The sequence below is a fragment of the Acanthochromis polyacanthus genome, chromosome 2 (genome assembly GCF_021347895.1).
Source record: "Acanthochromis polyacanthus isolate Apoly-LR-REF ecotype Palm Island chromosome 2, KAUST_Apoly_ChrSc, whole genome shotgun sequence".
Lineage (NCBI taxonomy): Eukaryota > Metazoa > Chordata > Actinopteri > Pomacentridae > Acanthochromis > Acanthochromis polyacanthus.
This window is the reverse complement of record NC_067114.1, coordinates 11458992-11482269: the sequence shown is the minus strand read 5'-3', so window position 1 is coordinate 11482269 and position 23278 is coordinate 11458992. Positions and strand designations below refer to the sequence as shown.

At 39.4% G+C, this 23278-nt stretch overlaps 2 protein-coding genes across 8 annotated transcripts in view; both read left to right on the top strand.

Moving 5' to 3' along the window:
- tead1b (TEA domain family member 1b) overlaps positions 1-18540 on the top strand; it is a 49807-nt gene extending 31267 nt beyond the window's left edge. For 2 of the 7 annotated variants that reach the window (XM_051939960.1, XM_022216484.2), the window contains exons 4-14: positions 1623-1687; positions 3481-3696; positions 6184-6195; positions 7112-7243; positions 7533-7579; positions 7693-7754; positions 8584-8708; positions 10093-10266; positions 12369-12509; positions 12617-12769; positions 15168-18540. In XM_051939960.1, coding sequence (XP_051795920.1) covers positions 1623-1687; positions 3481-3696; positions 6184-6195; positions 7112-7243; positions 7533-7579; positions 7693-7754; positions 8584-8708; positions 10093-10266; positions 12369-12509; positions 12617-12769; positions 15168-15281 — 1241 coding nt within the window. In that variant the 3' untranslated portion in view covers positions 15282-18540. The remainder of the gene's footprint in view (positions 1-1622; positions 1688-3480; positions 3697-6183; positions 6196-7111; positions 7244-7532; positions 7580-7692; positions 7755-8583; positions 8709-10092; positions 10267-12368; positions 12510-12616; positions 12770-15167) is intronic. The other 5 variants (XM_022216486.2, XM_022216487.2, XM_022216488.2 and 2 more) reach the window with 5 other exon arrangements.
- A 2572-nt stretch (positions 18541-21112) lies between these two features.
- rassf10b (Ras association domain family member 10b) lies at positions 21113-23072 on the top strand. The gene has a single exon (XM_022216492.2). The coding sequence runs from the start codon at positions 21503-21505 to the stop codon at positions 22823-22825; it is 1323 nt and encodes a 440-aa protein (XP_022072184.1). The 5' UTR covers positions 21113-21502; the 3' UTR covers positions 22826-23072.
- The last annotated feature ends 206 nt before the right edge of the window (positions 23073-23278 follow it).

Here is a 23278-nt window from a genome sequence, read left to right as displayed (position 1 = left end):
GCCAGGTGTTGCAAGTATCAAAGAGCTCATGTTGCTGAAGGGTGTATATGCTGTTCTTATTTAAACTCACAGAGCTTTAATGAAAGCTAAGACTTGACCTTTTACTGTAAAGCTCAAGAGGCTATGAAATGCTTTATCAGCTTGGAAAATCCCCCTTTCACAGGCAAATTTTAATATTATTCCTATGAATAAAATCAACTAATTAACTAAGAATTAAGTAGTTCCATTGTGAACCTTTCTTGCATCCATTGACCTTTAGCTTAAAAAAAGATGCTATGAAGGACATCTTTTGATGTGGTAAACAATTCCATTAACTCATTAGTCTAAAAATGTAACAACATAGATTTGGAGCAACTTTTATTATCAGTTTTCGGTGGTTGCTTTTTAGGAAACAGCGGATAAAATAAATCATATCCATTTTGGCCTCTGAGAGCTTTATGACATTTTCTAAATAACTAAATGATTACTAGATAAAATAGTCATTGGTTGCAGCCCTAGTATATGGACATAATGTGTCTCGGGGGTTGTGATTCATCCTACCTTACACAGACCAATAATGTCTCTCATTTAGCATCTCACCTGAAGGTTACTTTTTATTTATTGCCTCACAAGTTGAGCCTTGAAACTAACCACTTCATGCTGCCATCGTAAAAACAACAGTCAGATAGCGAAACATCTTTTTCTGTTCTCCAGGCATTCGGTCCATCCACCGTGTCTGCTATCCACATTCACACCAATGAGATTTATTCCTTCACTCTATCACATTCTGTGATCCCTGATGTGTTGCCACGGATAGAAAATGCCTTTCCGTCTGATTCCCTAAGATACAGCTTATTAACACGAGGGTGGTACTTTGTGGTCCCATTGTGTCATAACAATAGTCAGGCCTTTAATTGATAATGAAGTAAAGGTGGAAAAATCTTTTATTCTAACGAGAGTTTAGTGAATTTCATGGAGGAGTAAAGCAGATCCATGGCATTGGTTGGCTACAGCTGGACACATAATTAGAGTGCCTCCTTACCTATAATTTGTGTAATAGTTTTGGTTGGCGGCATGTTATTACCATATGAAAGGGCTAAGCAGGGGTCATGTGCATTGCTGCAGCAATTAGAGCAGAGCTGAGGGCAGAAGAATGTTAGGGGCCGTTGTTAATTGGAAATCTCTACAAAGCTATGCTTTAATTATAATTTAGTCAGAGCTGCACTGTTTTAAACCCAATATATTCAGTTACCATTATTTCTGTAATAGTATGAACAGCCCGGTCTGTTTCCTTTCAGAGCATTGGGCTTTGAAGAGAATGAGATTGAATTAGATTAATTTTAAAGGCTGTGCTGCTGCTGTGAGGTTTTTTTCCACACTAATGTCACATGGTGTTGTCACTGGGAAACTGAATCTGGTTTGTACATACCTCCTGATTAGTATGCATTCAAAAATATGGTTAGAGCTCTTGTTTATTTTCTAGTGTACAATTCCAGGACTAGGAGAAAAGCTACACAAGATTTTAGTCATTCAAAATGTATATTTTCCAGAAGTCCAAAGGTTGTATTTACAAGGGTATTGTATTTATATATTTTTGTTCATTTTTATTGAATATATTTTTCTTCATTTTCCTATTCCCACAGGTCGAAATGAGCTGATAGCCAGATACATAAAGCTTCGGACAGGGAAGACGAGGACCCGGAAGCAGGTGAGACAAGAGAGGAGACGTCTCTGTTGCATGAGTGTCAGAAAGCTGTCAGATTTGAATGTAGACTGCTGCCTTTGTTTCAGTTTGGGAGAAACAAAGCAAGACAGAGAATATGACAATCCTAAGCTGTCGAGGGGACTTCAGAGGCTGACAAGTCCCCTGTCACTGCTGTGCTGCCCTTGATTATGACATTCCCAAAATTGTCACTCCTTCTTGCACTTATAAGGACCCATGGAAGTGTAGTTTTAGTAAGTTTGTGCACAGAGAGAGAGAGAGAAAAGCAGTTCTTTAATTTGAAATGCTTTTACGTACAATATGTCAGCCTTTTATTTAAAATGCAGCCTTTTCTACAATAAAGAAGCTGCATACAGTAAATATAAGAGCATTGCTTTCATGTGAAGTCCTACCACTGTAGCTTAACAGAGAAACCGTGTTCTTTATGACTAAATCATTGTGGTTGTGCACTTGGCCAGAGTGGTAGCCTTCATTAATAGGAAGGTGAAAGCCTTAATACATTGGTACCGTCCGTTGAAGAGTAATGCAGAGTAGAGCTCAGGTTTCAGAATCAAACTGTGCTGTATTATGTCACACAAATGTAACGTGATAATGCAGAATTCAAGGCACTGAATCTTTACTTGGTATGTATGACACATAAGAAATGCTGTGCAAGAATAAATGAAAGGATACAGTCATTTTTTTGTGTTCAGATGACCAGATATTGAAAAGCTCTTATGGTGCTTCAGTAACACTGTGATGTCCACTGATCTTCCCTCTAAACGGGAAATTCCCTGTATGACCACTGACTTGAATGACAGTGATAAACAAGCCAGTGTCTACAGTGACATTCGATCACCGTGTGTGAATTGATCAGTCTGGAGCAGAAAGGCCGTGTGGTTTGCCTCTCTGTGACTCTTTTTTTGTCAGCACAGAATCAAACAGAGAGAGAGAGAGTTCTTCACCCGCGGCTACACAGACTAACACATCTGTTCCTGTTGTTGGTTGTCATGTACTGTGTGTAACTGATTAACTGATTAGGTAATTGAGACCAAATAACAGCAATTTTGATCTTTAATTCACTAGTTCAAGCTTCTTGTTTTTCTTCTATGATAGCAAGCTCAATACATGTGGACAAAACAAGCTGAATTGGAGCCGCAACAGTTATTCATTTCAGGGTAAATTAATTGGATTTAAATTAAATCCTCTCTAAGGATGTTTGGCATTCATGCATTTCGAATAATGTAAATATTTTGCTGCAGAGAGACCACTCAATGATGCTTCTGTTAAATCACTGAATTCCTGTGTAGAGCACTCACCTTGGGTGTGTTTAACGTGAATAGTGCCAGAGGAGAATGTAAATCCGTCTCTCAAAGCTGTCATCAACACACATTACTCCTCTTTCTAACTGCTGAATGTTTCATCTGAGAATATAAAATAATTTTTAACTGTATAACCATCAGAGGTAAACTTGGCCGGCGAAATGCCTTGCTCAGCTCCCGTAAGGATTCTAGACAAGCCAATTTTCATTCAGCACACAGCAGATCACATCTGTGTGCTCTTAATGTGTGCTAAAGGGGCCTGCATCCTCCTTAATCAGTTCACTTAAGTGACGACAACACACAGCATAACGCTTTATTGGCTGTTAGCTTGGTGAGCGGTTTGGAGATGCTTCTGTTATGCACCTTATCTCCCTGAAGTGTTTTTAAACAAAGAAATGTGTAATCCACTTTGTACTTTCTTTTTTTTTTTTTGGATTTTCCTGTTTTTTATTTTCCCTTTTCTCTTTTTTAATGGAGGTGTCTAGTCACATACAGGTCTTAGCAAGAAAGAAAGTTCGAGAAATCCAAGCTGCCATTAAGGTACGTCTGGCTTTGCCCAGTTGCAGGGGGCTTTTCATTGCCATGGTTACAGGCTCTTCCTTTGTTTTCCTCCCCTCCCCTACCCCGCAGGTGTCTAGTCACATTCAGGTTCTTGCCAGAAGGAAATCTCGTGAGTTTCATTCCAAGCTAAAGGTATGCGCTTTTCTGCTTTTGGGCTTGTTGGTTGCTGTGCGTCTTAACTTCCTGTTTCCTGTGGTGACAGAGTGAATGCTTGTTGCTCTGATTCCCTCAAACCCAAATCATCTGCTGACTGTACTGTGTTTTCTAACCTCCCTTCTCCTTCTCGGTCTTCTCTCGTCCAAACTGACATGCTGTCACTGTTCTGTCTACATCTGCGTTCATTCACTTTTCATTACTTTGCTTTGTCAGCAGCTGCACATCATACTCAAGACCTTTTGTAAAGAATTAAAAATATGCTTTTCATTTCAGTTAATATCAATTATCACATAGATTAATTTATTTTTACAAGAGCCTGACCAATACAACATTTTGAATAAAAAGCTGGTATATTGGCAAATATCCATAAAATGCATAAATGCAAAAAAAATGTTGCAACTCTTATTTAAAAAAAAAAAAAAAAAACTTTGACCAAGGTACGGTATGGGCATAGCTTGACATTTTTCAGCTAAACAAGATAAGGCTCTATAGTCATGCTAGCGGCTGTGCTTTAAGCTAAATGCTAACATTAGCATGCTATCACACACGCAATGACAATCACTATCTCAGTTTAGCCTGTTAGCATGCTAACATTTGCTAATTAGCAGAAAGTACAGTTGAGGTTGATGTGATTTTGTAGGTATTTGGACATAGAAACAAAGTACTGAAGAAACTAGAACTCCAGTGAGATGGGGACATTAGACTGATAGTGAGTGCATCATTAATGTTTGTATCATATTTCATCACATTCAAATTCGATAGTTATTTGGATATTTTACTTTAAACTGAAAAATTAAAGCTGACTATGACTCTAAATAAAGTCAGTAGGATTCAGCTTTGATTATGTCTGTTCAAAATTTCATAGTAGGCTATTAAAAATTTGTTGAGATATTTCCATCTGGATCAAAGTGGTGGACAGATCGAACCATGCTGCTAGCATGACTGAAAATTAAATCTCGTCAAAGTCAAATTGTAGGTCAAGAATATATTTTGCATTTCTCGTTTATTGTTGGCTGACGTATGCACCAGTACAGTTCATCATACCACAGCGAATGTATCGACCCTGTTCTTACACTGGTCAGGCTCTTATTTTTAATCTATGTGTATTTGTAATGATTGAGCAAAACCAAAATCAAAGTGTGCACATGTCAGGAAGCATGCTGGCATTGGCTGTGGTTGAGTGGCTGAGAGCTGAAGGTCCGAAAAAAATCAGTCTGCTTACATCTCTTACTAAGCAGACTTCGTATAAAAAAGGGGGGCATGGCAAGGGGGGTCTGTGTTTAAAAATGAAGAGATTACACCTCTGCCTCCTTCGACAATGTAACTCAACTTTTCCCCGCTGTCAAAGACTCGGTGGTGCACATTCAGAGCGGAGAATGGCCGTGAAGCTGGCTGTTTCTGAAATGCCCCCTCTGCTTTCTTGTTCTCCCTTCAATCTGTTGATAACTCAAGGCTCACACAATGCCATGGCTGTCAGTCGCTTTCCTTCCTCCCAGTTCAGATGTCATCATTTCACAGCGTTCTTGTCAGTTATTTCAGAAATAGTGAAATCTGTTAAAATCACTGAAGAAAGCTTTTCAGAAGGGCAGATTAAAATGGGAGAGGAGCATTGTGAAAGAAGTAATCTTGAATAATACTGACCTGTAATTTAAGGTATTTTACGAAGTAATGCTTGTATATCAAAGGACACTCCACCCATGTGCTATTTTCTTCTTTTCTTAGGGAGCCGACTATACGTTTTGACTTTCACACTTTGCTCCACTCCCAGCATTCAACACAAATTAATGACCCCTCATTAATCCATGTGTGTGTGTGTGTGTGTGTGTGTGTGTGTGTGTGTGTGTGTGTGTGTGTGTGTGTGTGTGTGTGTGTGTGTGTGTGTGTGTGTGTGTGTGTGTGTGTGTGTGTGTGTGTGTGTGTTGTGTATGTATGCTGAGAGACAGAGTCAGACAGGCAGCTAGCCACATGAATGCCTGGTCTTTCAGGGGCACAGGCGGCTGTCTGAAGAAAAATAGACAGCTTTTGTATGAATCCCTGTCTTTGCTCATTTAAAGCAAATTAGAGTTCAGTGGCAAAGAGAAATACAAGTGTGCTCTTCATTTTGGGGGGCATCAAAACCTGCTGTTTGTGGTCTCGTCCATGGCCTTTTAGTAAAATTATAGTCATTACATTACTGTTCTGTTGTTTTCTCTCGAGTGATGAACACTGATCAGATTGTGAGAATTAGAGAGAGCAAGACTTTCACCACCGAGACCAAGGATAATTTGTAAATACTAATGTCCTAATCCTAAAAAGTGTTCATTACACATCTGTGCATGTTGTACGGTGTTAAGAAGACTAGACATTCTCAAATTTAAGTTGAATGAATTGATGTTTGGAGCTGTAATGACGAGTTTTTTCATGCATAGCTCCAACTTGAATAAATAAAGCAATTTAATTGAAACCCTTTTTGTTTGCATTTAGGTTACAAGTATGGTGAGTATTTATTTTCTATTTGTGATGCTGTCTGCTTTAATTAGGGCCTGCAGCGTCCTTCAGCTGCTAGTTTTGCATTTGTGCTCCTGCCATAGTGACACAATAGCTGCTACACATTTTGTTTCTCCGTTTACTGGTGTGTCTGTTGTGTCGTCACACTGTGAGCATACCGTAGCTTGACTCTGCTCCACCAGTATCTACTGCCAGCATGCTTACCTGTAGCTTCTGTGAGTCTGCATGGGTTTGCTAGTATGTATGGGTTGACCACGTATGCACTCTGCTGCTGTATTTATGACTTTGAATAACTTTACAATTACTTACAAAAAGACTATGTCCACACTATAACTTTTTAAGTGGTATTTCTGCAATTTAATCTTTAAATTGTTGAATTTAAGTCATGGCGTTTAGAAAAAATTTAGATATATCCTAAGAATTTAAAAATGTTTTGGTAAAAGTTTAAATAAAAAGAAACTCACTGGAGTTGTAAAAGACCAAGTGGGACTTGTGTCCTTCAGTTTCACTTGAGAAATTCTTTGGGATGTGTAGATGTGATGGGTTTTGACGTACAGACTAATGCAACCTTGATAGAAGTACTTCTGAATGAAAATGCTTCAGAATGAATTAAGTATTTTAGTCATAGATTAGTCGACAGGCAAACTTTCATTTAAGTGCATACCAGTGCTTGCCATGGTATATTGGAATTCAGTTTCCATTGTTTAGCACATACCTTAAAAAAAGACTACACTTAGCATAGCGGTGCCGATACTGCTTCTTTTAACCTGCTTGCTGTTTACTGTTGTGAGAGAGGTCAGTAGTGCTTTCAGCGTGTTGTTTAGACCGATTGTTGCTACCTCTGCAATATGCCCCTCCTTTCCCATCTGTGTGAGTGCTAAGCCTTTTGTGACTGCTATTAAAGGACCAAGCCGTGAAGGACAAAGCCCTCCAGAGCATGGCCTCCATGTCCTCGGCTCAGATAGTCTCTGCCACAGCTATTCACAACAAGCTCGGTCTGCCAGGCATCCCTCGCCCAGCCTTCCCTGGAGCAGGGGTAAGAGCCTCCCCGGCACCCCACTATTGATCCATCCTGTCCAGCTTCACCCAGGGCAGCAATAGGGCCAACCGCACCAACACGTGGGCCAAATCACATTACACACCACAGCTTTGCACAACTGCCCCTATCAGATAAGCACATGATCAAAAGGAGTGGTAGTCAAGATAACTCCATCCACTGAACACAGAGCTAAGAACCATGTTGATCTTGTCGCTAACAGCTGCTCAGAATTGGATGTTCTTTGTTGTTTGTTCTTTGTTGTGTATTTATACATCTAATTCTGCAGTTATGGCAGGGTATGATATCGACTGGACAACCAGGATCCTCACAAGAGTAAGTATCATCCTTTAAATAAAATTATGTATGAAAAAGAGTCTCTTCAAGCAGAAATTCTGTATTTTTACATGGAATTATTTTGTTCCTGACCGTGTCCTTTTCTGTTCCAGTATTAAGCCTTTCACCCAGCAACCCTATCCCATCCAGCCAGCAGTCACAACAGCCATTTCAAGTGAGAATTTACCTTACTACAGAAAATGTAATGCTCAAAAATGGAACATCACTCTTGTATTCTTGAAACAACTCTTTGAAAAGCAACTTTTTGTACATCTTAACCCAAACTTCTGTGCCCAACAACTTGTACAGTGTAGTAAATGAACTAACGGTAGTGCACTCTGTCCCTCTTCTTATCTTTTTCAATTCATTCGAAACATTTTAGAACCTCCTTAGTTGTTGCGCTAAGTTTAAAGGAAGAGAAGTAACAACTGCTGCTTTCTTGCTGTAGTATGCATGAGCCTGTAGAAGGAGGTGTGCTTAGAGATAGCAGTTTCAGGTGGGTTTTGATACTTTGAACCTACATTTCCCCCTCATCGAGCTCCTTATCTACGGTGTTGCTTCAGAAGGGAGGGATCAAAGATGTCAGACCAAGATTAGTTTCAGCAACTCTAGTTTTTATCTGTGTTTTTATTTACGTTTTGCTCAGATATTATAAACCAAAGTAGAACAACCAGTTACACTGCAGACAATCCCGTAAAGCTTCATTTCTGGCTGTATTCTGTACTTTTTACCAACTTGTTCATGAGTATTATAAGTGCACAGACCAACAATTTGCTCTTAAAATTTTGGTGACTTTGTATATGAATAAATCATTTGTTTTGGTGTATAATTTATAAATTATTCAGCATTTTTATTTTAAATTAAGGGTTACGCAACCAGTTACTATATTCAGGCCAACATCAGCAACATTGGTTTTATTTGTAAGTGTTTCAAAATGAACTTTCTGTACTGTAAAACAGCCCACGGTGAGGGTAAATCTTTTTATTGTTCTGCTGTTATTGCAGGTTACGAGCCCACAGCAGCTCCAGGACCCACGGCACCGGCATGGCAGGGCCGCTCCATCGGTACATCGAAACTCCGACTGGTAGAGTTCTCTGCCTTCCTAGAGCAGCAGAGAGACCCAGACTCAGTAAGCAGAGCATGATACCGAAGCATGAAATATCACTATCTCATTCTGTTCATTCCCACCTCTTATCGTCCAATCCTTTCCTCTATGAATACACTGGGACATTTTCCCAGGCAGAGAGTCAGCTGAGAGGAGGCCAAAACAAGCTGAGAGGGGCGAAATCTGGCCTGCAGCGACACACGGCATGAAAACCTGCAGAAATAATGAATGACTGTATATTAATCAGCTCCTTAAAAGGCATGCGAAATCTATATTTACACCGCAAAGTTCAGGAAGACAAATCACAGACTCGTAGTGTGAGCCGACTCCTTTCTTGTTTGGTTTAGCAGCTGAATGTTTGTCTACATTTTCCCGTGCGCTATTGGGATTGATATCGCATGACAACATCAGTTAGTCTTACATGCAGCCTAATGCTTGAAATTGTTGCGTTTGCCCTGAAGGCGACACGCTGGAGAGGCTGCTCTGTGAGTTTTAAACCAAAGTGCAGCGCCACATGACAGCGATTCATACGGCCACAGCGAGGCCAAGAAACCTTTGAAAGTAAAATGTTATTCCCTGATTTGCTTCTCTTTATCTGCATATGGCTATGCACCACAGCTCTGAGGTTTCCCAGACCACAATTTTTATCCACTTTGCAAACCCAAACCCAAATATTCTCTGCTGAAGGATACAGAAGCAGAGCTAATGTAAATGTTATTTTAAACAAAGCGCTCACCTTTCATTCTGTGTTGTCAATTTAATCTGATTTTGGTTGTCTTTGTTGCAGAAATATTGCTTTTTATTTGAGCAGTGACTGAATTAAGTTCGTGTCCTATTAGCTTGTGAGAAAATGAATTATTTAACTGTGTGGTTTTTCCTAATTTAAGGCTTGAGATGGATCCATCTTGGTTGTAATTTGTAGTATCCCAACTTACATTGATAGAATTTGGGTGCAGCGGCCTCCCAGCTTTGTTTAATACAAATGAGGGGATCAGGTTGTTTTTGGTTTTAGTGGAGCAGAATGTTATTGGCTAATTTGTACATCATAAAATTGAAAAGTAGCTGAAAACCATTCTGACGGACAAATAAAAAGCAACGTTGCAGAGTGTTATTTCTCATCATCAGAATGCACTGTTACCAATCTAATCCTGGCTACCGCTCGCTTATTATGATGGTTATTTGTCAGAATTGGCTTATTTTGCTTCAGTAAATCCTTCTGTACTGGTGACTTTTTGGATATTGATAGTAAATTCTGTTACTGATTTTTTTTTCTATCATTTTATGTGCCCTACCACTAAAATTAAAATCAGACTTGTAAATTATTCTGAGACAAATGATTCAAATTGAAATACATGCAACTTTAAATATTTCAAATGTGTTTCTAATACTATTTGTTTCCCTCTTTCAGTACAACAAGCATCTATTTGTACATATCGGGCAGACAAATCATTCCTACAGCGACGCCCTGCTGGAGTCTGTGGACATTCGTCAGATTTATGATAAATTCCCAGAAAAGAAAGGAGGACTGAAGGAGCTCTACGGAAAAGGCCCCCAGAATTCCTTCTTCCTTATAAAATTCTGGGTGAGTTTAATTCATCAGCCACGTTTATAAGTATAGAGAATTCCTGCTTTGCAGCTTGATTATGTTTTACATGTATTAGTCTCAATTTCGTTGTCACCTTTTGTGAAATATTTGATGGCAGAATCCTGTTCAGTAGCAGTGTGTTCAGGTTCCTGTTTAGTGATTGGGTGTAATCAGTCTACACAGAGAAGATTGCTCTCTTAATGTTTGCAGAATGCACTCAGCTATATTTGGACTTGCATAGCAGGAGAGCTTTTGATCAAAGCACTCGCTAATTCAGTGTAATATCTCCAAACAATGGAGTGACCTGGTTGCACTCCTAATGGCTGTTTAAACATTGCATGTATTTTCTCCCTGATGCAAAATGCTAACTAGCGGCAGCCAACAAAGTAGGACCGTATGCACTTGGACCAAGTCCCTTAAAAATTCCTTTTGAAGTGACCGGCAAATCTGAATTTCAAATGAAAGACAGAATCTGCACAATAATGAATGTATAACTGCTTTGCTTAATGAAGGAGGAAAATGTTGTAGAAGGATGTCTCCTCTTTTTGTGTCCATAATGAACAGGATGTTCAGGGCACAGAGAGGCTGCCCTCCAGGAGCAGGCCCGTTCAACCTTGTAAATCAGTCATTTAACGTAACTTCATTTAATCCTCTTTAGAGTCTTGTTTCCAATATGGGCACATTATCATGCTTATTCAGATGTGGCCGAGATCTTCTCATTTGGTATGCGATGCACACAGATAATCTCAGCAGCTCTGTGATCAGACAGACGTGTTTCAGTCCTGTACGACATACTAACTTTAGACAGCATTTTAACAGTATACTGATTTTCCAGGTAGTATTAAAGAAATCAACAGTTTTATACTCATGAGAAATAATACAATACCTGCGCAGTGACATTTGGTAATGCTGGTTACATCTAAAGAGGCTACAGTTCTTATTTTTATAATGTAGCCTCAAGTTATAGTCTAGAAACAATGTTTGTTTTGGTGTCAAACCTAAAGAAAATATTCCCCCATATCAGTAGCTTCCCACAGCTTTATTTAGCCAAAACCATGCAGCTTACAGACACACCTGGTGACCATAGTGGATCATTTATTAGCTAAGAAGCCAGAGATTCACCCAGCAGTTGGTAGAGACTAAAAATGGAAATAAAACAGTGAACCTTAAGCACATGTTCAAGGTTAAGAATTTAAAAAATATAGCACGTTAAACAAAGAGACACCAAATCTATGCTATGCTTGAATTTGATTATTTAATTCCAATTAGCTTTTGCTTTATTCCTCTGTCAACAGCTCTTCTGTTCCCTTTGTGTGTCATTGTAAGAAACTAGTGTTCATCAAACACATTTTTATTGTTTTTTTGTTTTATTAGTATCCTTTATTCTGTTGCTTTTCCAGTTTCAAGGCCAAACATACTCGAGCCTTATCTGCCTTACAACCACCTTACCCCTGAGTCCCATATTTCAGCTGATGTTAGTTAATTACAGATATATTAATGTTTAAAGCCAGGTGATAGCAACAGATTACTGTGCAGAAATGCCAGACTTCAGGTCTTTTAGGAACACTGTCACTGATATGCAGTTTTTCCATTACAGACATTTTACAGGTAAAAATGTTCCACTTCATAAAACCATACCTGTAATTTTGTATCGTAGCAACGTTATGTGTCAGACTGTTGGTTAGATAAGAGAATGATAGAATGGCTTTGTTGCAGACAGTTTTTCCAAGTGTTTGTTTTTTGTGTTCCTTAGCAATATTTCATGAGTTGGCTGTAACCCAAACCAAGACCAAGATTCAAGCTTGTTGTTACTTGCTATGCTTTCCTGAATATAGGTTGCAATGCCCAAATGTAGGTCCTCAGTTAATGTACCTTAAATGTTAATGACCTCTTAAATGGCTTTCTGTGCACGTTTGCAAGGATCACTTTGCTTGTATGAAATATGAACGACTTTTTGGGTGTCCTTTTACCACATGTATTCTAAGAAGTATTTGATTCCAGGAAGCAAAGTTTTAATAAACTTTTTTTATATAATTTTTCTTAAAAAACACCACCCTGAATACAAATGTATGTTCTGTCGCTCTTCTTCTCTGCCCCAGGCCGACTTAAACTGCAACATTCAGGATGATACTGGATCTTTCTACGGAGTCACCAGTCAGTATGAGAGTTCAGAGAACATGACTATAACGTGTTCAACAAAGGTCTGCTCCTTTGGAAAGCAGGTGGTCGAGAAAGTGGAGGTATGAACTCATTTTCCCTTCACAGAGATCCGAGCAATCTGAGATCTAAATTGCTCATTGCTTTTTATCTTCTTAAAAATGTTGGGTTTTTTTCCCTCTCTCCTCAGACTGAGTATGCACGGTTTGAGAACGGACGCTTTGTCTACAGGATAAGCCGGTCTCCCATGTGTGAATACATGATCAACTTTATCCATAAGCTAAAACACCTGCCAGAGAAATATATGATGAACAGTGTGCTGGAGAACTTCACTATCTTATTGGTAATCACCTGACTGACCTGAGTGGGCGACGTCCCTCTGCGGGGATTCTCATTCTTCTTCTCCTTGCTGTCAGGATGTGTTGGTGGCTCCAGGTGGCTTTAAAAAAACAAAAAAAAGGGGGGGTTTGACAAGGCCTTGAGATGAGTTCCTCTCATTGGTCTCACATTCCTCTCATTCCACAGGGGATGAAACACAGTGTGAGGAGCCTCATTATCTGCAGGGGAAAGGGAGGATAAGAGAGGGCAGGAACCCCTGTTATTAGCCATCACATGGGGTCTTAAAGTGTCATTCACCACCACTGAGAAACTAAGAAATAAAAAGACAGACACAGATCCATACGTGGGAGTGTGCACGCAAAATAGCAAAGAGAACGCCATTTCCTTAAAGAATCGCTGGGCTGATGGTCTTTAAATCCATTTTTCCTCTTCTTAAGGTGAAGACGTGTTTCCTGAAAGCAGGAACTAATATGATTTTAAAACTGGTCAAAGATTAAGAAGTACCTACCAGCCCCTTGTTAAAGGCTATGCTCGTGAGTTTATCAAAACTAATAATTATTTATTTTTCGCTTTCCTTACTGTTTTCCTCCACTTCCTAATGAATAGAAATAACACTTTACTGATGTTAGCAGTTTTCATATTTTTATTTATGGTAGGCATTAGGGATGTCTGATATTGGCTTTTTTTGCCAATAACCAAGATGCCAACTCTCAATTTCCAATTCCAATGTCAACCGTACCGATATATGTGAACTTGGAAATAATTCCAAACCGCAGACATATTGTTGTTCAGCAACAGCGAGCTTGTTACTGCAGCCACACGACTTGTTTACACGCTTCACGATGCACTTTGATCATTTCCGTGCCGGTAAATGCTGACAAAATCCAGGCGTTGTTTTCTCGGTTTTCATGATAGGCAAAAAACAAACAAACAAAAAAACGATAACGATATTGACTGAAATTACATTTTTATGCCAATATCGGGCTGATAATACCAGTGGGCCAATATTCTCTGACATCCCTAGTAGGTATGTTGTTTGTCACAAGCTTGTTCATGATAAATGGCCGTGATATTTGCTAAGACGCAAATCTTCACAAAACGTTGGATTTGCTGCTCATTTGTACTCATTGGCTTATACAGCAGCTAAATTATTCAACTTCCAAATTTTTAAAATAATTTCATAAAGTAAGGCAGCTCGCTCTTAACCTTCAGGAACTTTATCCAAATTCAAACTTATAATCAAATATTTCAGCAAAATAACTTTATTCTGTTTGTGTCATTTAAAAAAAATCCAGAACAAACAGATAAATAAAAAAAACAAAAAAAAACAATTTATTTGCTCCTTGATGCAACCCTGAAGCCGTCAGTGACTCAGCTGTGACCAACATGAGAAAATCACAGAGCAGATAGGAGACAAAATGTGGAAAACTAATTTAAATAATAAAATATCAATTACATGTGGAGCTGCGTATTTTTTTCCAGTATTGATAACACCTTGGGGCACTTGGAAAAAGATTGCAAATGTTGGATCCAGGTTTGTAAAATGTAAGAAAAATAGACAATTTTGTTTTTTCTCCTCTTTTTATGACTTATGGTATTGTAGCTTTATATATATCACACAAAAGACATCTTTGAGTTTTGTTTCTAGCCGTGGTTGTGCTGCATTCCATAGAGTTTATATTTCTAGTGGAAAATAAACCCACTGTGAGTGGGTGACAGGAGCAGAAAAGGGGCAGAAAGTGCTCGTGGTTCAGAGGGCTAAGTAAGACCTTTACCTTCTAAGAACAGTCAATACTGGGAACTAAACTAAGGTTACGCACAGAAGACATGCAGACTTTGTTTACCTGAGAATGTGGTAATGATAAAAACCAAACATGTGCTGACACTTGACAGTCCACACAATCTTTCAGTCCAGGCGTGCACACAGTTTTAAATATTATGAGGTGGAAATGGAGCCCCGATAGTTAAACATAGTTCCTTAGCCATTTTCACACAGTGTTTGTTCTTGTATTCTATAGCATATTTCCATTTATCATTCCCGTGATCAATTCAAGCATTCTCATTCATATTCAAGGCACAATTGTGTTTTTTAATTTATGATCTTTTCATTTATCTTCTATCGTGAGGCTCTGCGTAAAGCCCGTTTGAATAACGGCACCAAAATTGTAATTGATTTTCCTCGTACTGTTTAATAATGATGATTAACACGTATGACATTAATGACACGGATGCTCTAGTATGTAAACGAATAATTAGCACATTTATGCATCCATTCATGGCTAACAGCAGGAGTGGAAACGAGGCTTGTGCACTCACGTGATTGAGATTTAGAAAACAGAAATGTGCCAGACAGAGGACACAGCGCTGCACTGCTAGAAAGTGACCGTGTTTTTCTCTTCCAGGTGGTGACGAATAGGGACACCCAGGAGACGTTGCTATGTATGGCGTGCGTGTTTGAAGTTTCGAACAGTGAGCACGGCGCCCAGCATCACATCTACAGACTGGTAAAGGAATGATCAGCTCCAGACCCCCCCACCCACCCACCCCTTCCCCTCTTCTTTTAATAGACTTACCAACCTCAAAACAAGTGGCAGTGCCTCTACAAGAAAGTCATACCTGCAATGCTCTTTGGTCAAGATATCGGGTGAAGTCAGTTGTTATAAATCTGTTTTAATATAAGTGTTTGTTATTTGACTGCAGCTGTGAATTGCGGTACAGTTGTTTTTATGTTTAAATATGGGAATTCTCATTTTAAATACGTTGAGTTGGTCTCCGTTGGGTATAAATGTGGCCGTTCTTAAAGAATTTACTAGATTCATTTGATAAATGGAAATATGTGTGCTGTCTTCTTCTGCTTTGTTATGTAGACTTAAAAAAAAAAAGATTCGGGCCTTTTCTGTCAGTGGCCTGATGTGGTCTGTGTAATATGTTTTGAGGGTGTTTTGTATGTCTGTACTTCATAATTTGTGAGCGTACATACTGTAGATATACAGACACACACCCACAGCCAATAGACTTTCCAAAGAAACAAAACTAACGACACTACACATATATATACATATATATGTATATGTGTATATATTAGCCGAAAGCAAATTGTTGTGAATATTGCAGAACTGCTATTTCTTAAAAAAACAAAACTCAGCTTTCAGTAGTTCATTTATCCCAGTTTGAAGCACTCCAAGTCTTAGACACCAACAACAGAATGAATGCACTGTGAAAATACTACAAATGTTTTTTTTTCCTGCATCTGCTCCATAAATGTAGGAAGTCTTACCGCCTGCTAAGCATTTCTGTGCTGCAAACAAGTGACAAGAGAATTTTTCGGTTTTAGACAGGTGAAAGTACTGCTAAAATTACTCCAATTGGACTCTCATCTGGTCCAAAAGCACTTTGTTCCCCTTCCTGTGCTTGCCTTAGTGATGCTTACTTTTGTTCTGTTAGATCTGTGGTTTTAGAACGTTTGAAATTATTGTGACACTACAAATCTCTCGGAGACGGCGTGCCTGTTCAGCATGCCGTGGCTTTGCCCCCCTCTGAAAGACTCGGAATATCTTTCCCCTCTGGGATCGCGGTGTAATAACTCCAAGCCAGAGTGTTGCTGCCTTCATGGTCACGCTACGTTCACATGTTTCTGTGCCCTGCACCGATCCCGAGCCTTAAGCATATTGAAGCTGTATGTCAAGTCCAAAAGATGCCACTAAAACTGTGATCTCTGTGTGGGAAGACTCTTTATGTGTTTGCATTGTGTAAAAACAAAAAAAAATCACAATACAATCTGCCAAAGTGTAAGTGTACAGTGCCTTAGAATATACTCTAACATTACCCTTCGCTTTGTTTTAAGTCTAAAATCAGTTTTGTGGATGAAACAGGCAAAAATAACTTACCCATGTATTACTTGGTATATCTTCTCATCTGAGAAATTATGTTTCCTCAAATTGGTACACTCCAAGAATTACAGTTTCTGTTGATGTTGTTGACAGGCAGTACACTTATGTTAAATTAAGTTTGCAAATTCAAGCTCGGGAACAGGTTATTTTTTTTCTCCAACGCTGTAATATGTTCCTAAAATATCAGTCTTTTTCTAAGAGTGTACTATAAACACAGACTGACTGCCTTTCCTGTTGCAGAAGACCAAAAAAAAAATACAGAGATACAGTCAATCTTTTGTCATGTCCTGCATGGTAGCAAAAAAAGTGCCTTTGGTTTAAAAATTCCAGTTTCAAAAAGATCAAACAGAAATTTAAAATTAAATGTTGCTAGACCAAATAAAGCGAGACATGAGTGAAACCAATCACCACATTGCCTTTCAAAGGGCTGTAATGACAGCAGGGGGAAAGATAGTTACTGGTTAAATAAATAAAAGATATATTCATTTTTATTACAGTGTAAATTGATTTTGCAAATTATGTATTTGAAGAAAAACTATTTCTTTGCTTGAGGTCAAAGACTTTAAAAGACGGGGTGTGATACCGTACAGCCGCTGACTGCATACAGGAGGTCAACTCAAAAACACTGAAGCTGTCTGCTTCATGCACTTGCAGGTTCAAGTGTTTTTTAAAAATAAGTTTTTGGAAACATTGTGATTTCCTCTTCCCATGTGATCAAAACCGCAGAAACCAGACTTTAACAATGTTACTTTTAATAACGCAGCTCTCATGTTGACGAAGCAGGGACTGACACAAGCTTTTATCATTCATTGAACACTTGCAAAAGAAAGTTTATTTAATAGTAATTCTTCAGTACAAACTCTAAAATCAATTTATGTGGTTAAATCTGGAATTGCTTCCAAAATCTGTTTGAGAAACTAAATTAATTCTGTGAGCGTGGACGAGGGCATCGAGGCTAATACTTCCACTTTAAGGACCATAATTACTCAAATATCTACTGTTTCTTCGAAAGAATTAGAATCATGTGAAGTATTTTAATCAAAGACACTCTAAATAAATTGCAGACAAGGTCTCTGGTGGATGCAGATAAAGTTCAATCATTCAGTATTTTGCCACAGTCCTGTGGACACCGTGGAGTTGTAATAGGGTTTTTTTTCTTATGTTTACCTTGTGTATCTGTTCACATTTATTGATTACATAGTGAGATGTTCCTGTTTTCTTATCGTACCTGTATTACTTGGTTGTGTGATGACATTGTCTGTATATTACAAGCCCAATAAGATGGTAATGATGTTACTGCTGCACTGCTGGTACATTTAGACATTTTAACACAAAAAAAAACAGCAGGACTGACGCTTTTGATGGCTCGAATGTCTGGTGGACCATTTGAATAGAAAAACAAACGCACGCAGAGAAACGGCTAAGTCGAGGAATCATGCTATGAACATATCAGCAGTTTAGCTCTTATTTGTAATTTTATGAAGAGTAGGTACTGGTACCTTTCTGTTTATGACCATTTCAGATGGCGGCTTTAAAGTGATTCTTGACATAGCTCCACATAGCTGTCATTCACACATTTGGGTTTTGTGTGCAGATTTTTCTTTCTTTCTTTTCTCTTTTATTTTGTAAAAAGGTGCTTTGTATAAAATTATATCTTAGCTTTTCTTGGTACCCATGTGTGATATCTTTTCATATCCATGACAGTAAAGAGTTGGAGCAAAGGAGAGAAAAGAAGCTCTGCTATGTTTCTGTGTTCTGCATATGGTCTTGTCTTTGCTCCGTAACATTATGATGCCTTCTTGACTATAGTAGATATTTTGTAGCTTTCTAGATACTTTGTATGTATGCAATATTGAAGTTAAATAAATCCGAAAAATATTGCCTCCTTTTGGTTGTCACTCAAGTAATTTCCTGCTGTATTTTAAACTTTTTGGCTGTAAAAGCCTCAGATCAACAGTAGATGGAGCTGTATTTTTAACTCCCCGTTTCACAGGTGAGGGAACATAATTGATCATATATCACTGTAGTAGCAGAACTAGTCACTAGAGGGAGATGTTGTTTAATTAAAGGCATCATGGTTTCCTTATTAAGTTGAAGTACCAATAAACTCCACTCACGGGCAACTTTACATACAATCTAATACAGCAGCTCCACTATAAATTCTACACTTTCAGTTATTGCTGACATCAAAATGAGATTCTTCCATTTCATATTTGCTATTAATGCGTTGGCGATGGTGTACTGGACTTAAGTATTTCTAATATTTTGTCCACCCCATTAACATACAAGAAGAGGGCCAAATATTTGAAATACTTTTAAAAGTAATGCAGTCCAGGACATTTAGCAACCACTTGCTATGACCTCAATAATAAAATCGTCACCTTTGTGATAACATCAACAATGTGGAATAAAAGTAGCATAGATAGCTGTTGGTGCCATGGGGTTCCACCATTCAGAGCACTCCATTTACCAAGCTGTCATTCCACTACACTGCATCCCAAACCAAAGGGGAAATATGTGGAATACACATATTTGGTGAGTTTCTTTCATTATTCTTTTGTGCCATCGTGACATGATTCACTTTTATGTCATAGCTACCATGTTTTACTAGTGTGAATATGTCTGCATTACATTTCACGACCAAATAAAAGTGCATATTGAATACACATGTTGTGCAATCATATTTAGTATTAGAGCAGAAACTTTTGGTAGTCAAAATATTTTCCAAAATGCACAACTAGTGACAACAATTGACTTATCTGAAATACAGATATTTCTGGATTTGTGTTTTAGTGACTAAAATTGGAAGTATTAGTGCAGTTTTCCTCTTTAGTTTGCACATAGTCCTCAAACAGCTGTCGTTGGCTCTGGGGATGAAATCAGCAGATTCTCTTGGTTTTGATTTTTGTGGTAAAAGTTCTGTTCTAATCGGATTTCACACAGATTCAAAACTGAGACAGTTTCATCTGGGTGAGGTAGAGTCCACAAAATGCTTGTGGTGAAAACCAGAAGTCTTCCTGCAGGGTGTCTGATAAACTGCTAAACAGAGAGAATGGGCCAAGAAAAAAACTGAGCAGCTAAGAAGTGTTGAGCACCACCATGTGGTCATTTATAAACCCCTTTATATGTTCAGAACCACCTCAAACTTTAATTTCAAAGCCATCTTTCTTGCATATATACCTATAGGTGAGCCACATATCTTACCTTTTCGTGGCACAACATGAACATGATGCCTTTTATTGGCCAGAATTCAAGGATCATGAGTTTGACTTCACTAATTTTGTAATTTTTTCTTGTTTGAAGCTAAAACAGTCACATATTTGAAGTATTTTCCAAATGTCTGCATGACTGTCTGTCAATGTCTACACTGAGAAAATATCATTAAAATGAAATAACAAATTTAGACAATGCACGTCATCGGAGGTATGAGTGATCCTAGCCATGAGTGCTTTCTAATTTCCTGTAGCTCTGTGATGTGATGTGGTTAAAAAGGGGCTCCACCAACAACTAGATACAAACTATCACATCTCTCATACAACAAATTTAGGTAAAATTAGTTCATTACAAAGCGTTTTGTATTAACAAACCACCGGTGTGAAGCACTGACAGCACAACAAAGCCAGAGATAAACGCTGCCTTTCTGACATTTCTTGAAGGTTAAAGAAAAGAACAGTTTGTCCTCTTGGTTTGTAATCAAAGCAGAAGATTCATTTACACTCATCTGTGGCCTCTCACTCATATCAACAAAACTGACCCTGAATATTCAGATTTCCAAGCCCAAAGTATAACGCAGTCAAAGGGGAAGACAGAACTGAACTCTTAGATTGTGCTTATTTGTCTTTCTATCACACAGTTTACAGAATAACATGTGCCTGCATCTAATAAGAACCTGAGTAGATCCAGAAGTAGTCGCTGGTTGGAAATACTCTCTCTGCTCTGAGGAAGTGGCAAATTGACATTTACAAAAACTAAATTTGATCTGAAAAAATCAGAATGAGAGAAAGCTACATGATCTGTGTTAAGCTATATGACGTCATGTTTTGAACTTGAGGAGAATGAAGAGGAATCTGGAGAAAAATACTATGAAATCCTGCTGTTAGATTCCAGATAAGTGGTCAGATAAAGCACAGATGCACTGTGCATATAGTCAATGGTAAATTACTTCTAAAAAACTTTAAAAGCCAGAAACTATTCTGAGCCTGAGGTTTTATGTTTCCAGCTCCTCTATGTTTAGTTCACTGTAATGATTTTAACTTATTTTTCTCTATATTATTCAATGGCATTTATTATGCTTTATTACATTTAACTGTGGTATTGATTTGCTTCTCCTTTATAAAATACTTTGCAACATTGGTTGAAGCTACTTATTTTATATTTTTATATTTTCTCCTCATGTATATTCTGCTGCCATTTGAAGCAATACTACTCAGATATATTAGAATATTTTTAATCCAAGACTTTCTTACGCATAACCACGGATGCAATGAGCCTCGAAACACAATAAACTTCTATGGATGTCACAGAAAACAGAAGCTGGTGATCAATCCTGAAGTCATCAGGGCTCCACAAACATCACAATATGGAGTCCTGGCGGTCACGTGATCAGAGCAGAGGCGTTCAAAAAGACGCACTGAGTGTTCCCTGACTTGGCCTCAGTGCACCAGAGGACACATGGAGCCTCCAGCTGCAGCTTAGACGCATCTGGGACGCAGCGCGCATGACCACACTGGAGATGAGCAGGGACACAGCTGCGCGTTTCTTCTCCACACATGCGGATATAAATCTGTTTATATCATGACTTTTTACTAATTTTATTTACAAGAAGTACTGTTTAGCAGAAATCTGCGATGGAGTCTGAAGAGAATAAGATCTCAGTGTGGGTTTGCCGAGAAGAAAAGCTGGTCCTGGGCTTGTCGAAGCGCACAACCTGCGCTGATGTTGTCAAAGTGCTTCTGGAGGACCGAAACTCTCAGCACGGCCTCTCCACGGCGCAGTCCTACTGCATCGTGGAGAAATGGAGAGGCTTCGAGAGGATTTTACCAAACAAAACCAAGCTCTTACGGCTTTGGGTCGCTTGGGGAGAGGAGAAGAAAAACGTGAAGTTCGTGTTGGTGAAGAGCGAAGCGTCTCTGGCGAACCACGGAGCCCGGAGCGCAGAGGCGCGTGTGGTGCTCAGCAAACAAAGCCCCTGTGTCACCAAAGGCACCGCACGGTCTGCCATGGGCGGCATCTCACCGGAGAAACAGCGCAGGGTCGTCAGGAAAGCTTTCCGAAAGTTGGAGAAGATTAACAGAAAGAGGGCGCAGGCGGCGCACAGAGACGCGTCCTGCGCGGAGAAGATGGAAACTTTGGTCCATCTCGTGGTTTCTCAGGATCACACGATCCGCCAGCAGATCCAGAGGATTAAAGAGCTCGACTCAGAGATCGAGAGGTGCGAGTCAAAGGTGCACTTTGACAGAATTAAAATGCACGGGGTCAACTATGTGCAGAACACATATCTGGTGGACGCAGCTGCAGCTTCCAGCCAAGAGGGACCGCAGCTGTGTTCACCCGAGACTTTAGCCAAGCTAGAGGAGCATGTCCGGCAGTGTGGGGAGATGGTTCAACTACAGGAGGAGCTGAGGGAGCAGGAGGCCCTGATAGACATGATCACGGTGCAGATCCAGGAGGAGCTGAACCACCGCTGGATGCAGCGCAGGAAAAAAGAGCTGCAGGGCAAAGACTCGGAGGCCTCAGCGGCCCTGCCCAACCAGGAGGCAGAGACAGCATCCCAAAATGAGCTGCTTTTGGAAGAAGAGCGGATCAAAACGCAGCTAGATGCGAGTTCATACATCGGTCTGCGCCTCAACACGGATTTAGAGGCTATTAGGAGCGATTTAGAGCTGACCCAGCAGATTTGCGGGGCGAGAGAGAAGGAGATCAGGGATTTGCAGGAGAAAGTCAACACTTTGGACATGGAGGAAGGGACGGGCGGGGAGGAGGGATGCAAAGAGGAGGCAGGCGATAAGATGGGGATGATGAGCACTTTGGAGAGGAGAGGTGGGTGGGTGGAGCAGGCCAGAGGACTGTCAAAGGCTCACAGTGTGAACGACGACGACTCAGACACTGGTTTAAGTTCTCTGCACAGTCAGGACTCAGACAGCATGCCTGTGTGGGAGTCACTGGTTTAGTGTTCATGGAAGGTGGTGGATTAATCAATTCAAAAAGAAAATTCACTTCTGCAGACTCAGGGATTCTAAATACTCCAGCATAAACATGGGTGATGGAGGTTATGTATTCGTTGTATGGCATCATAATAATCCCTATATAGTCTTATTTTTTATAATACCATTCTGAAACTGGTTTACACTTTGGCACAGTAAGTGTTCATTTTTACCAAGTTGTTTGATGTAAAAAATAAAAAGAGTTGTTTTTAAAGCTTTGCTGCATTTGGTTCTCTTTTCTTTTCACAATGACCCAGATAGAACAAAATGGCATATATTAAACCCTTTGAACAGATGTCCTGAGATGAAGCGTGTCAAAATCTGTGTGTGTTCAAATGCCATTTCCACAACCTCTGCTTTCACACACACCTCAGACAGCAGGGGAACACAGTCAAAACACAAAGTCAGAGGTTTGGAGGA